This window comes from Nannobrachium achirus (genome assembly GCF_963921795.1).
Source record: "Nannobrachium achirus genome assembly, chromosome: 10".
In the NCBI taxonomy this organism is placed as follows: domain Eukaryota; kingdom Metazoa; phylum Chordata; class Actinopteri; order Myctophiformes; family Myctophidae; genus Nannobrachium; species Nannobrachium achirus.
The window spans coordinates 14,133,978-14,150,531 of NC_137819.1; the positions used below are offsets into that span (position 1 = coordinate 14,133,978).

The 16,554-nt window shown below is 41.5% G+C and overlaps 1 protein-coding gene across 1 annotated transcript; it reads left to right on the top strand.

The window, feature by feature from the left end:
• Positions 1-581: 581 nt before the first annotated feature.
• glmp (glycosylated lysosomal membrane protein) lies at positions 582-16,064 on the top strand (the record flags this gene model as incomplete). Its single annotated transcript, XM_080735260.1, has 7 exons — positions 582-671; positions 3,156-3,332; positions 5,159-5,257; positions 5,813-6,013; positions 8,944-9,162; positions 12,738-13,000; positions 14,609-16,064. The coding sequence occupies 7 exons, from the start codon at positions 582-584 to the stop codon at positions 14,775-14,777; spliced, it is 1,218 nt and encodes a 405-aa protein (XP_080591386.1). The 3' UTR covers positions 14,778-16,064.
• Positions 16,065-16,554: the final 490 nt, after the last annotated feature.

A 16,554-nucleotide genomic window follows, 5' to 3' on the forward strand; every position in this document is an offset into this window, starting at 1 on the left:
AATGAAATAGATAATGAACGAGATTAAGACCACCATTAAACCATCTTTCTGATATTAATACATTTTGTTCCAATTAAGTGCCTTTGTTAATATGCACGCCAGCGATTGAACAGGTTTACCATATGTGGCCACTAGATGTCACTCATGTACAGCTAATACATTCATAATACTACCAAGTCCAGTTGTAAACCTTCTTTATGAAATCAAGCCATTATTTGTATCTATATCAATTATAAAAATATAACATCAATAATATATCTAAACTCAGAATAATATATCTAAACTCAGAATAATATAACTATAATTTGCGTAACAATAATATAATAAACTGAATAATGCAATTACAATATTTGGAGAAGAAAATCTAAATCTATGTTGGGTCGTCAGACAAATGTTTGAAATTCAGTAATTTTTTACAAGAATTAAAACAATTTCCTTCGTCTTTTGTATCCCTCTATCGTTTGCCAAAAAGAACAGATCTACAAGCTCACTGTGAGCTTGTAGATCTGTTCTTTTCGGTGCACGTCAGTCAGTCAGCTCAGCTGACTGAAGAGTCACGTGACACTCACAGCACAACAAAGATGGCCGCCAGCTTAAAACAGCTCCTGATTTTACTCTGCATTTTTAACGTTTCTTCTGCTTTTATCGGCGGCGACACTTATAAAAGAACCGTGAGTAAATCATACAATTATTAATAATACAAGCGACCTGGTTTTGTGTTAGAAATGTTCGTTTTTGTGTTAGTTTTTCAAGGATGATTAAATGTGATTCTATTCAGACTAGCTAATCATAAATTACATAGTCTATTTTTGTAATAAAGACATTGTTCCTGGATACATTTGGCTTGATGCGTTTGTGTTAAACATAAAACATTAAACTGCTTTCAATGCTCTAATCAATGCATCTTTTATTTTTATCATATTTAACCATTGGTGTTGATGTAAGTTTCACTTCCTAGTTCCTGGTGACATCATCAGTCATCAAACTGTTGTTTGTCTCTGTGGGAAGACAGACAGACTAATATCTCTTGTTTTTTTTATTTTTTATTCATCAAATCTTAAGTATTAAAGGTGATACACCATGCATTTAAAAAGTAGTTATGTCATATTGTTTATGTCCCAAAAACGTTTTTCAAAAGGTTTGAGGCTAAATCAGCACTCCTAAATAGAGAGCCTCTCTCATTTTGACTGGCTCTCAGAGCATTTTCAGCTGCAGTACCACCTTTGGCCTGAACTGCGCCACCCCCCAAATCTTTTTGAAAAAAATTTTTTTTTTTTAAAAAAAAAATGTTTTTGATTTTTTTCTTTTTTTGTGTGATGACGTCACAATCGGCAGATGACGTCACAATCGGCAGCAAATCTGGACAGCCTGTTTTGAGAACCCGTGGGATACTTTTAACCTTCGCCTTCTCAAAACCAGAGAAAGACAACGGTCAGAAATGGGACTTTGTGAGGATAGAAGGTGCTAGTGGGACCCCAAAAAAAGGTTTTAAAATAGGAAAAGTGAAATTTCATGGTGTATCACCTTTAATGAGTAGTTCACCCCCAAAATGATTTTTTCTATTGATTTGTCACACCATGGAGACTTGAGTTCAATAATATATTTTTGTATTTGTTGCATTCCCAAGACATGACATGATTATAGTAAATTTACCCCCATTGATTCTGAATGGGGACCCAAATGCATTGGTCTGGATGGGGACCCAAATAAGGCCCTGAATGCGGACCCCAAATTTATTTGGGTCAGAATCAATGGGGGTAAATTTAGGGTCAAGTAAATTTACCCCCATTGATTTTCACACATGCATTTGGGTGAGAAGGATTGCTTTGATATAATAAGTGTGAATATAGTTGATCAGTAAAAATGAAATAACAATGAAATAAATTAAACAGAAGTGTGATGAAAACAGCTAATAAACAGCTTGGATTTGGGCAAAATGTAAGTTGGACTTCCTCACTATCTGTATTATGCTAATGGTCAATGCCATGATGCAGGGGTTGACACTAAGGTCTCAGAGGCACTTGCCCATTGGGCAAGTACAGGTCATCTTCTACTTGCCCAAAGGTCATGCCCACTTGCCAAAAGGTAAATCGTCATTATAAAATGATTGTAAAGATGTTAATTACCGCTCAATTTAAAAATGTCTTTACTTTCTGTGCTGTGCGAAAATGTCATACCTCAATAACTCCAAATCCAAATACCAAATACCTACATAGCTATGATTGAATATGTCTATGGTTTCACACTTGTTATGTTATATGTTTACGTGTAGCAAGTTAGCAACAGTAAAAACAGTACACAGTGCTCTTATTTTACATTCCACAGACCAGAAAACAGAGCGCCCTGGCCATGGTCAGGTGTTTAGACAGATATCGGGTGTTGTGTTCACTGTTCATAGACGGTCGCATCCCCTCTCAAATGAGCAACCGGTTGCTTTCAGGTCGGGCAACCTGAAAGCAAACTTCACCTGCCCAAAAGTTTTATTTACCTGCCGGGGGCAGGTGGGCAAGCCTTAGACCCGGCTTAGAGTCAATGCCTGCCATGTGAAAGTTGGGATCAGTTGCTGAAGCGAGTGAATAGAAAAACGTGGAAATGCATTGAGTGTGACTGAGAGCGTGACTGGCTGACGACTCTCTAGAATGAATAGTTGGTTAACATAATACCATGGCATAACCTATAACAGGGGTCCTCAAAGTTTTCAGGCCAAGGACCCCTTAACTGAGCGAGAGATGAAGCAGGGACCCCCTCTACATGTATAAATTTGTTATGCAGATTTTCATCGACTTGTTTGACAGCACTGTCATCAGTCTATGTCGGATTTGTGTTAAATGTTGTTTCAGACATTTAGCCACTTCAGTCGTCGATACGTAGTAAACCTGACCTTTCACTCTGTACTTGGTCTGCTCTTTTTGACCTCTACACCAATCCTCTTTGCTGAAAATAGCCGATCTACAAGCTCTCAACGCCTCACAGTCACAGCGCGAGGCATTGAGAGCTTGTAGATCTGCTCTTTTTGGCTAAAGTTCTCCTGAGAATAGGGATGAGGGGGTTCAACGATAATGATCCTATTGATCCAATAATGGACCTCCTAGGGGTCCCGGACCCCCTGTTGAAGACCCCTGTTCTATAATAACATGTGACATTTCCCCCTCCAGCTCTCAGTAGAGTTGAACCCAGGTTGGAACACGTCCGTCTCCCCGGCGCCCCCCGGTGTCAGTCTACTGCACGTGCGCGCACAAGGAGACAACGACACGCTGCACTTCCTGTTGTGTAGCCTGAGAGCGCCAACTCTCCTGCTGGTACACACCAACACTGCTGCCTCTAGTGTCCAGGTCAGGAACTAAAGCCCATTTGCTCTATGTTGCATGCTACAGAAATGATGTGTTTTAATTTCAAGTCAAACTTTGGGTGCGTACGGAAATGCGCACCGGGTGTGTGCTCAGTGTAGTGAGTGCAGTGGGCGTGACGTTGTAGAGTGCGTTCAGTGTGGCTTATTTACAAACGACCAGTTAAGAGGCAGCTGTGTGCTTTTTCACTCTGAACTCTGAAGGTAAACTTTCTGAAAAGCAGCAGTTGCTAAGTATGCTAACGTAACATTGATATTGAAAGGATATCATATGTAATTCATAACATTGGCATACCTGCTGTTAGTTTACACGTTGATGCGTGTGAAACTATCAAGCCAAAACGACCAATTAAGCTGCAAATGCTGCATTTTGCGGTAATTTCCTCCATTGTTCACAGCTGAGAAGCACTCGAGACATGGCCGTGAAAACCAACCAATCAAAACACCGCACTGACCACTGCCAAACCCCATCTTCTGAGTAGGGTCGGTGAGTGCGTGCACTAACACACCGGTGCACCGTGCACTGGATTTCTGGACGACAACGTGGCACACCAGTGCGTTGAGTGCGCATTTCCGAACGCACCCTTTATTTCACACTCAAGATCCATATCAAATGAAAAACATACGTACAAAAAAGACAAGCAATTCAAAAATATGATTTTATTTAGTTGTATTTCCCTACTTACGTATTGATCCCAAAGGACTGTCCATTTGGTCCAATTTCCCCAGCAGAATCCAGCGTCTCTCATAGCTTCGAGTGGAGTCTATAAGCCTATCGCTTTTACACTATTTGTTGTGGTCAAAAGTGTAGAGGTCAATATGTTACTAGTTGTCATTACTAACACATCCATGCCTTGGTTGTAACTTGTCCAACACAAGCCGCCACAGTCTCGTAAATCATAGTGTAAAAGCGATAGGCTTACAGTATGGGCTCCACTCTAAGCAATGAGAGCTGCTGGGTTCTGATGGGGAAACTGGACAACAGGAGCATTTCTGCCTAATAGACCCCATGGACAGTCTTTTGGGATCAATATAAGTAGGAAAATAAGCCTAGATGTTATTTAGGAATAAGATAGCTGTTAAATGATGATTGACCTATCAATATGTTACCACTTCCACTTTCGTCGATTAAAACTATGCGCGCAGACCTCCAAGCTCAGAACGGTTGCATCGGCGACGCGATGTGAGCTTGTATATCAGCTACTTTCGACGCACAATACCGTTGCGCAATGAAGTATATATGTCTTGATAAGGGCGCACAAGAGGAGGTTGAATGAACTGAAACCAGCGCTCCACAAAAAAAAAAGGTTTGGGGATCTGTTGGGAATTGATTACATGATACAGTCACCTGTGCATTCAGTCTCAATGTTTGTAAACAAATAATTGGTCTATAGAACCAAGACGAGTCGCTCTGGTGTGTTGTGAGCTTGTAGATCGGCTATTTTCTCACACAGCTAACTATGCATTAATGATGCTAGCATGGCCTGCCAACATAAACTTTAGTTGAATAAATCAACTGTAGATTTAGTCAACTAAAATCTTATGATATTTAGGCAACTAAAACTAGACTAAAACTAAAACATTTCTGACTAAAATATGACTAAAACTGAATGGAATTCAATTGTATAAAAAAAGAAAACTGACTAAATCTAAATTATCTGTCAAAATGAACAGTGCTGTATGCTCTTATGCCATGTATATGTCTAGATATCGTGCATTTTCAATGTTCTCTTTGACATGCTTATTTAATGTTTGATTAGTGTTTTTCCTGCTCAACCTCTCGCTGCATGTGTTGTTCTGTAAATGTTTTAGGTGGACTGGGCATCTTTCCTGGCACAAAATACCAGTGGCAGCCTGCGGGTGGAGCCAAAGAGCAGCATTCTCCACAGCAATGCTTTAGTTTTCACCACAGTAAGAATGAAGTTAATAAGTGTGTGTGTGCATGCGTGCGTGTGTGCGTGCGTGCGCGCATGTGTATGTGGCTGCGTTCACAGATTATGTCCCATCCATGTGATCTTTATCACAAGGATTCTTTATTTAGTTAAACATTTGATGTAGTTTTAGTAAATTTTGATGTTAATACTGGGAATGCACCGATATGGAAATTCTTGTCCGATAGCGATGTTTAACGTTACAATTTAGCCGATAGCATATACTCATACTGATATTTGTTTATTTCGGTTTTGGTGTTATTATTTCCCCTTTTTGGCCAGGGTCATCAACATTATAATTAAGAAATAACTGTTCAGAATCTACTCTCTTGGTATGCTATAAATAACCAAAACACATAGCCAGCTCAAAATATATGCTTATCAACAACAGATAAATATATATAATGTCAGCTTTATTTGCAGATACCGATATTGACCGATAGTGATGACAAACCTCTCCTCTCCTCTCCTCTCCTCTCCTCTCCTCTCCTCTCCTCTCCTCTCCTCTCCTCTCCTCTCCTCCTGTCCTCTCCAGCTATGGGAGTATGATGATGTTAATGACACAGTGAGCCCAGACCAGCTCCCTCCCTCCAGTTTCGAGGCTCCGTACCGCCTCCAGGACTTCAGCTGGACCCTCCAGGAGAACGGCAGCAGCCTGGACCCCCAGGCCCCCACCCTGCGTCTCTGCGGAGGGACCCCCAGCCCCAGCTTTGACAACGGGTCCGTGTGTCTGCAGGTGAGAGTCCAGTTGGAATTTTGACAGCACATGTTAACCCATTTAGGGCCTAGAATTATTGAATGCTTTAACCAGTGAAAAATAGCAGATATACGAGCTTGTAGATCTGCTATTTTTGAAAAAGTCGAATATATGTATTTTCAAAGCGAACGTTTGTAACTCAGATTTTGCTTCTGTGTGGTCCCTGGAACTAGATATTTTGAGATGGGGGTCTGTGGCCAAATACTTATCATGTTGGGGGTCCTTCACATGAAAAGGTTTGAGAACCACTGACAGAGTAGTCTCTCAAGAACAGACTAAAGTACCATGCATAGTAGTACTTAAGGACCACAGGAATACACAAGAAACGGAAGGGAGAGTGATTTAATCCGGTTCCTCCGGCCGTCCGGACGTAATTGATTGTCTCCGTAACCTTACGGACAACACTCAACCCGACGGATAAAAACCGATAAGAACGTACGTACACATGAACTACCCGTGGCGAACTTGTGTCAACCGTGGGGGCAGTAGAGGGAGAAATGTTTCGTCTTTTTTTCTTGTATCCATTTTGTAGGAGGAAGTAAAAAAAACAAACAAAAAAATCACAAGTACACGCTGAACAGTGAACAGGCCAGGACGCAGACCCGCATGTCAGCCTAATCAGCGCTCTCTACCAGCTGAGCTCTCTCGAATGCGTCTCTCTCCACTCCCGTGCACGCGATTTTTGCGGTTTTGGGTCGGTTTGGGTGGCTACCGTGGCTCATTAACTGTCGGCGGCGCCCCCCCTTGAGATTGCGCTCTAGGCGTTCGCAACGGCATGTGTCCAAGCTCATCCATTCTCCAGTCCTTTTTATATTATACCCGGACAGCACAGTGACTAGCGCCGATGGTTAGTGTCGTTCAATCCGAGTGTATCCTCCAAGGGTGTCTATAAACCTCTCTGTCAACAATGTAGGCGCTATGTATGTAGCATGTAGCATTTGCTCATTGGGAAGATGCATTTGGGTGCCATCTAGTGGATATAGCATGTACATATAGGCTTTATTGAACCCTGTTACACAGAGAACGTACAGTAGTATGAATGTCAACGCAATTACCGTACGTACTGTCTCGCCCCCAAACGTACACAAAATCAACCATACGTAACTATAAATGGCCCTTAACTGAGCTCCAGTTAAGTGAAAAGGACCTTTTCTTTGACGATGGCTGGCCAGATTGCTGAGATAGAAACATAGTTTTTAAAAAAAGTCTTAATTTTCACGATTTTTCAAAAATAGCAGATCTACAAGCTTGCATCGCGGCACTCGGTGCCGCGCTGTGAGCTTGTATATCTGCTATTTTTCAATAGTTAAAGCATAAAATAATGATACACAATAATGTGTACCCGTTCTAAAGGACAACTCTGCCCTAAATAACACCTAGACTCCTACTTATATTGATCCCAAAAGACCGTCCATGGGGTCTAGTAGGCAGAAATGCCCCTGTTAGTCCATGGGCCATACGAGATGTCGGTATCCGAAAGGTGGCAAAGGTTACCATGCATTTTTGAAAAGCTCTATATCTGTAGATTATTTGGTATGATAACCCTTTCTTAGACACAGCTAAATTGGTGTTATCAGCCGCTTGAGTTGGTGTCCCATTAACTTAATATATCTATCTATATATATATATAATATATCTGATCTATAATAATCTGCTTTAAGTAGCCTATGAGTATATACTGTATATTGCCCGCGACATCGCGGGATTGGCACTCTAGATACCTTTTAATATTTTGCGAGTATTCGCGGGAATGGCACTATATGAGTTAAGTTAATGGGACACCAACTCAAGCAGCTGATAACACCAATTTAGCTGTGTCTCAGAAAGTGTTATCATACCAAAATATAATCTACAGATATAGAGCTTTTCAAAAATGCATGGTAACCTTTGCCACCTTTCGGATCCCGACATCTCGTATGGCCCATGGACTAGTTTTCCCAGCAGAAACCAGCAGCCCTCATTGCTTAGAGTGGAGCCTATAAGCCTATCACTTTAACACTATTTGTTGTGGTCAAAAGTGTGTTTTTTCTTTTATCAATCTCTTATTAGTTGTCATTAAGCAATGATTGTCCTTTAATTTTGACAGCACACGTTAATGTGGTTTTAGTCATAGTCTTTTGAATAAGATTCCATTCATTTTTAGTGATGTTTTAGTAATTTTCTTTTTTGTAAAGTCTAGTTTTGGTTGACTAATTATCATAAGATTTTAGCCAATTTGTTCTCTCTCTTGATGGGATGAAATTGGCCACCCCCCTGAAAACGGGTACACATTATAGTGTATTATTATTATTTTTATGCTTTAACTATTGAAAAATAGCAGATATACAAGCTCACAGTGCGGACCGAGTGCCGCGCTGCGAGCTTGTAGATCTGCTATTTTTGAAAAAATCATGAAAATTTGAATTTTGACCCGATTCTACAAGTGTCTTTTGAATCCTTCTAAGGTTTTTTGAAAAACCTATGTTTTTATGTCAGCAATCTGGCAAGCCATTGTCAAAGAAAGGGTCCTTTTCTCTTAAATGGAGCTCAGTTAGTCTGTTCTTGAGAGACTACTATGTCAGCCGTTCTCAAACCTTTTCATTTGAAGGACCCCCAAAATGATATTTATTTGGCCACGGACCCCCATCTCAAAATATTTAGTTCCAGGAACCCCCCAGAAGCAAAATTTGAGTTACAAACGTTTGCTCTAAAAATACATAATTATATTCAAAGATTTGCACACATTTTCACGACTTTTTTCAAAAATAGCAGATCTACAAGCTTGCAGCGCGGCATTCGGTGCCGGACTGTGAGCTTGTATATCTGCTATTTTTCACTGGTTAAAGCAGTCAATAATTCTAGGTCTAAATGGGTTTTTAATACAGTTAAGTTAAATTCACCCATCATCATCATCTCTCTGTTCTCTCCAGTTCTCTGCGTTTAACTCGGGTGGGCGGGACCAGGCCTGGCCCGGCCTCCTCCACAGCGCCAACTCCTCCCAGGTGAAGGTGTGGCTGGAGGGCGTGGCCAACAGGACCAATCACAGCCGCTTCTCCCTGGAGCTGCAGGCGGTGGGCGACGCCCATCCTCTGGACACGGTGGCCATCCTGAAGTCCATCGACGACGAGTACACGCCCTCTGTGTTCAAGGTGGGCCTGTCTGCTCTCTGTTCACCGTCTCCAAAGATATTTAATTAATGAAGATAGCTCATCCTCATTGGATCCACTAGAGAGCGACATGGTACACAAAGCCTACAAATAGACTCCTAAGTGGGCGCCGGCTCTGACGGCAAATCTCGCGCACGTCCTGTTTACTGGTGCTATAGATCCCGTGAGAGAGTGTTGCTGGGACACTGTGGGACAGCTAAAGAGCAATAATAAAGCTGGTTTTCTCAGTTGTTGTGTCGCTGAAAAAAGCCACTTTAGTATGACAATTTTGTTAATATTATGTGGCTTGTGATGATCTGGTCCAATATTTAGTTCAGTGACCATAGCTTCTGAACTATTATTTTGCTCTGTGTTCACGTTAGCTCTCTCATTGTAAATGAATAGACTCCAAACATGCTTCCGCCTCCTAAAAAGGTATCTACCTACGTCACACAGAAACGGGAAGTACGGGTCTTTTGCACCCTCTTGCTATCGCCCTCTTGGCCGTCTCTTAACCGAATACAGGAAAGGTCGACCTAAAACAAAGTGGACCTAAACTCGTTTCCCAACGGGTCTGTGGCCTTGAGCTAGATGCAGAATAGACCGAAATCTAATCTTTGCTTCTGGGGGTCCCTGGAACAAAATATTTTGCGATAGGGGTCCATCCGTGGAACAAAATATTTTGAGATGGGGGTCCGGGGCCAAAAACACATTTTGGGGGTCCTTAACGACTGATAGGCACATTCTAAAAATGTCTTCTAAATCCTAACAGTTTTCCTGAAAAAACTTATGTTGCTATCAGTGTTTCTCAAACTTTGTCATGTCAAGGACCCCCAGAATGATAATGTATTTGGCCACGGACCCTCATCGCAAAATATTTTGTTCCAGGGACCCCCAGATGCAAAGATTTGATTTTGGTCTATTCTGCATCTAGCTCAAGGCCACAGACCCGTTGGGAAACGAGTTTAGGTCGACTTTGTTTTAGGTCGACCTTTCCTGCTACCCACTTAACCCAGTGGTTCTCAACCTTTTCAGGCCAGGACCCCCAAAATAATAATCATATTTTAACTGGGGACCCCCCACCCTGATGAGCACCAAGAGTTGAGCCATTACATTTTGTATAGCACAGTTCTATTGTGAAAATAGCAGATCTACATGCTCACAACGCATGCTCACAAAAGTAGACATTTACATCTGCTATTTTCACAATTTCTGCCTCTAATATTTGGCCGGTGGTTAATTTGTCATTTGAAAAGTCTTTAAATTGTCACTTTAGAAATGTGCTATATCTTAAACTTTATAGTGGCTTGTTTACTGTTGAAAAACAGTGTTAGTGTACACATTAAGTTAATCATCTGGGGACCCCCCAAAATATTTTGGTTACCCCCCCTGTATAGTAAGTGAAGGGACCCAAACCTGAACCCCATGAATTCACCTTGATCCACTAAGAATAAAATGGAACATTTTTAACATGTTTTTTGGATGACCCAAAGGATCATAAAAAAACCTTGAACCGTTACTATTGCAATTTCTTTTGGGTCAAACCTCAGATTGACTAGCCTAAAAGCACGGTGGATGTGGGCGACGTGTAAATAAAATAATAAACACTTCTTTGGTATCTTATGAAAATGTTGCTACACTCAATGTTCACTGCCGTGAAGCTTGAGCGTAGCCAAAAGCTCCCCAAGCCGCGAGTGGGCGTCAACCTTGTCCAAAACCTCAGCCGATTGACAGGGTTCCCACGGTCATGAAATTCCTGGAAATATTTTGAAATTAGAAAAATATTTTTCCAGTAGTGGAAAAGTTTTGGAATTTATCAAGGGTCCCGGAAGGCCCTGGAAAAAATAGCTATGCATTGTTTTTGGTTATTGATTTTTGCGACCGTCAGGTCGCACTTACTATCAAAACCTCCACCGGCTGTCCGTCTGTCTGTCCGTCCCTCCATCACACGTCACACTTTTGCACTGCTCATATCTCCGCAACCGTTGCCAAATTTTGCACACACACTCCTTGCCTGCCAAACCACAACCCATCAGTTCTCACATGGCCCTCTTCTAGCGCCACCATGAGGCCGATTCTTGCAAAACACATTTTTGGACACTGCTCCTACATTTTTTGCCCTAAAATCACACAAATCGGTACACAGTATGTCTACACTCATCTCATCAACATGGATATGTCCCATTTAGCGCCACCTTCAGGCCGGTTTTTTAAAACACATTTTTGGACACTACTCCTACAGATTTTGCCCTAAAATCACGCAAATCGCTACACAGTATGTCTACTCATGTCATCAAAATGGATCTGTCCCATATAGCGCCACCATCAGGCCGATTTTTTCAAACACATTTTAGACACTGCTCCTACAGATTTTGCCCTAAAATCACGCAAATCGGTACACTGTATGTCTACACTCATCTCATCAACATGGATCTGTCCCATATAGCGCCACCATCAGGCTGATTTTTAGGAACACATTTTTGGACACTTCTCCACATTTGGACCTAAAATCACGCTGCGACCTAACGGTCGCTTATCTCCCGATTAGGGAGTCTTACTGGTGTTAACTCATTGAGTGCCTATCCCGAATTAGTTCGGGATATATGATCGTATCACAGGGTGCCTATCCCGAACAAGTTCGGGATATAAAAAAAAATAATAATAATAATTTTTTTTTTTTTTTTTTTTTGAAAAAAATTTTTTTGAATTTTTTTTTTTTTTTTTGGACCCCATCAAATCTGGTGAACATGATTTCAATCGCGATTTTGCATGTTCCACCCCCATACAACCCCATCTAACATACAGGGCAGCCATTTTTGTTTACATTACATCTCAAGAATGCCTGAACGGATTTCCAATCGGATTTTTTTGTTTGAAAGCTGTGAACAAACTGCACAAATCCACTCCAATGCAATCCAGGATTGCATTGGATTTTTCAGAGCTCATTCTTCTCTGTTTTTTTCCCATGCATGAGGTGTGCAAGGTTTAATCATGGCTAAGTTGACGAAAATAAGGCTTCTAAAATGCTTGGTAGCCAATAGCTAACTTCAAGCTAACTTCATCCTCTTCCTGTACATGCAGTCATGCACAAAGGAAAGTGTTCAGGCAAGTCATGGCTGCAGGGCTTCTGCATATACCAGCATATCTCTATGGGATTTTCTCTGGCCACTGGGCGCCCTCTAGTGGTGAAAGGGGTGGCACTAAATGAGTTAATACCTCTGAAATGACAAATTAAACATGGGCCAAATCACAACGCCTCGCAACGCGAGGCGTTGTGAGCATGTAGATCTGCTATTTTCACAATAGAACCGTGTTATATAAAATTCCTCAATTCTTAGTGCTCGTCAGGGTGCCAGGTCCCCAGTTAAAACATGATTATTTCGAGGGTCACGGCCTGAAAAGGTTGAGAACCACTGGCATACACTACCTGTCTTTGGGCATTGCGCATAGGAGTAAGCGACTCGTTATTGAGCTGAATTATTGTTATATAGTCCTGGAAATTGGGTTAAATATTCTTAATTGGTAGAAATGTGTGGCAACCTTGAACATTGATTGCCAACTCCTCCCATGCTCCTCAGGTGTCTCAGTGGGTGGAGTCTAACTCTTCCTCTCCAGAGGGTTTCGTCCAATGGAAGCCGGTGGCTTATCGTAAGCCCCGCCCTGCGAGCTACGAGGACGCCACGCCGTGTAGCCACAGCGCGCCCGTACCCGTGACCCAGGCAGCCACGCCCTCGGGGCTGGTGCTGGCCTTCTACAGAGCCACACCCTCAACCACCGCACTCAACATCAGCTTCGGCATCCAAGGAGACCCGCTTTACGCCGCCACCAAATACCTGAGCTGGTAAACACCACTATTAATGATTTCGGCCTCTTGCATTCGTTCTTGACCCACACCAACAACTTTATATAAACTAAACTTTTACTCTGCAACCTGCTACTGTACCTGTGCTAGTAAACACCACTATTAACTAGGGATGTCCCGATACCACTTTCTTGCTGACCAAGTACGAGTACTTCATTTGAGTACTTGCCAATACCGAATACCGATACTGTAAGTTAAGTTAAGTGCTTAAATAGTGTGTGGCGCTCCAAATAAAAATGCTTTAAATAATTATGCTGTCGTGGCTAGAGTGAGAGAAGGTGAAAACACTGTTCATTAGTTGAACTAACACACACAAAACTGTGTCTTAGGACTTTTGATATGTTGTTACCAACATAGATTATGAAACAAAATGGTATCTGGCGCTGCCGTGAGCAATATCGGACGAGTACGAGTACAGCAAAATAGGGCCGGTATCGCGTATCGGGGCGAGTACCGATACTGCGAGTACCGATACCGCATCCCTACTATTAACCCTAACTGGCAGTGCAACGTAGCTGTGAGTGCCGTGCAGCTGCCCAAACCTCTAGTTTATCCTACCTGTCCTACACACACATAACCACTTTCCCAAAATGTTTTAGTTTTAAAAAGTAGCTCAAATACTTTAGCTACTTTTGTGAGACACTACTGTAGTATGACGAAAAAAGTATTACAAAAACAAAGTATGGGAGGAAATAGATACACAAGGTCACTCACTCCCTGACAGCAACATTTTACAGTATAAACTACTGTTACTCTGCAAACCAACTACCTCTGCTGGTAAACACAGTTAAAACCTTAACATCAACACAAACCACTTTATAAACTATGTTTTGTAACATCAACTAGCCGCTTCAAGGTTCAAGGTTGTACTTTATTGTTACGTCTTTTGTACAGGTATATAAGAGTAAAAGTTATTTTTGTTCGGCATCCTTACAGACAATGCAGTGATGCAGAGCAAAGAGAACGAGAAAAGCATCTCAGCTGTACATGTCCATAAAGTTGGTGTATTTTATACACCAATGAGCTGGTAACTAACCAGTAACCACTTTATATAAAAATAAAAACTTTAAACTTTATAAACACAAAGTATCTAAATATCCAGCATATAAAAAAGGCCCACAGTTCCATTCTTGCTTTCACTGGCATATTTTCCACAATAACCATACATCTTTATCTTAATTTTTTTGACATGGAAATCTTCATGTTTCTACAGCAGGGGTGGGCAACTTTGATGATGGTGAGGGCCACTATATTTCCACCTTCACTCCAGAGGGCCACATTGCATATTGCTATGTCCTACTTTGTCATTCTAGTATCTCATACAAAAGAAGCAAAGATTTAATTGGAATCCTGAAATGTAACATTTTTATTTCATTTCAAACACATTTAGTTATGTACTCATGTTAACTTTATGAACCTAAATACAAATCTCTCTATATCTCTCTCTCTAGGACTGTGCTAGTGGGTGTCGGTCGCCCTCTGGTAGAGTCTTTCTAATGACATCTCTCTCTCTCTCTAGGACTGTGCTAGTGGGTGTCGGTCGCCCTCTGGTAGAGTCTTTCTAATGACATCTCTCTCTCTCTCTAGGACTGTACTAGTGGGTGTCGGTCGCCCTCCGGTAGAGTCTTTCTCTCCCCTCATCCTGGCCATCATGGCGGTGGGACTGGGCACGCCCATGTTGATCATCCTGGTGGGCGGAGTCTATGTCTGCTTCAGGAAGAAACCCCTCCCACCGGCGTACCAGCCAATCAACTGAGGACACATCAGTGTCCGTCCCGCCTGCTACTACTACTACTGTGCCTCAGCCAATGAGGTGGCAGTGCACTTATCAGCCGGTTGCCAATCGAAAGACTTTCATATCATTGGTGGATTTGTTTTTATTTTTTTATAATTTTTGTATTTGATAGGGTCAATGATCCTGAGCTCAACCAATCGTGTGGCATACAAAACGTGTTTGAATCTTGTGTTCTGATTGGATGATACTGTTTAAAGCAGTGGTTCCAAAACTCTTTTCCCAAAAGAGAAATTAGACGTTTGTCCGGGACCCAAACTAGTGAAAACAGCAGATGTACAAGCTCACGACGTGTCGCTATGTGCCGCGTTGAGAGCTTGTAGATAGGCTATTGTCACTACTTCATAATGATGTATATTTTTTATGGAATTTCTTATAGATGTGTTCATTTGCTTGTTTTAAAATATATAAAACATTGTTTTCCCCCTTTGGGGGAGGGTAAAATCATTTTATATGTATATATTAATTTAGGAAAAGAAAAAAAGTCATGACCCTTACAAATTGGTCCGTGATCCACAAAGGGGTCACCCACTGTTTGGGAAACAGTGGTTTAAAGGAGTAGTTCACCAAAAGAATTACATATTTTTCTATCTAATTCCTGGAGATTGTTTCGTTTTTGTCACAACACTGAGACAAGACTGAGACAGACTTCATTTATGAGTTTGTAGATCGGCTACTTTTTGCAGAAAGTTCTCACACCCCAGAATAGGGATGCTAGGGATCATGTGGTTAAACAGGTTTTTATCTGAATCTTATTATTTTATATCAGATGGCTTATCAGGGCCCCGCGCACTAAATGCAAGGCTTATTCATTATCATTCCTTTCACAAAATGTAATCTTATTTTTGAAGGCCTAAACGTGCTCAAAGAAGTTGGGCAACCTTGAACACGCATCAGTGTATTTAGAAATTACATATTTTACGGGTCAAATATATTTTCTAAGTTCTAGACACACACACACCGTGTATAACTGCTCAAATGCACTGCTCCACTTAGAACTATTGGTTTGATTTTTCTGGTAGTTTGAAGAGCGGGTTCTATACACAGGAGCCATTATTGGAAAGACACTGAGCCTTCTCCTTACTTTGTGTTACCAATAACACTAATGAAATCTCTGTTCCATTCTGCTCAAACAGAGTCAGGGTGCTGATATTGTGCATGTTGGCTCACTGGAAACACTCTGCTACACCAGTGGGTCTCAAAGTGTGAACAGGGACCCTCATGGTTCCTTGAGGGGGTTCCAAATGGACCCTTACAGGTGAGTGACTCTGAGAGTGTACAAATGGAACCAAATGCGGGTCCATTTGGTTCCATTTGTACACTCTCAGTCTCAGAGTTATGGGGGTCCTTGAAATTAAGAACTGTGCTACACTAAATGGAACAGAGCCTTCATTAGTATCATTGGTAACACTAAAGCCCAATTTATTTCCAATATGGCTGCTGGGCATAGAGCCTGTTGAATGATACTACTTTAGTTAAAATCATTGAACTTCTTAAAGATACAATTCATACGATGTATGTCTTACCTGCAATTCGATCCCGGTGTTCGTGCGAAAGTCTGGAGTGTATTGTCGGAAAGTGTGCTTAGTTTGGGCACGGTTCATGCAAATTCTGGTGCGGATGCAACAAACAAATTAAAATCCTCAAAAAAAAAGTGGTCTCTGCCTTACAAGCGTTCCAGAGTTTGGTTTACTGTCGGTGTGAATACAATCCACATCAAATGCAGGAAAAGAACCAAAAC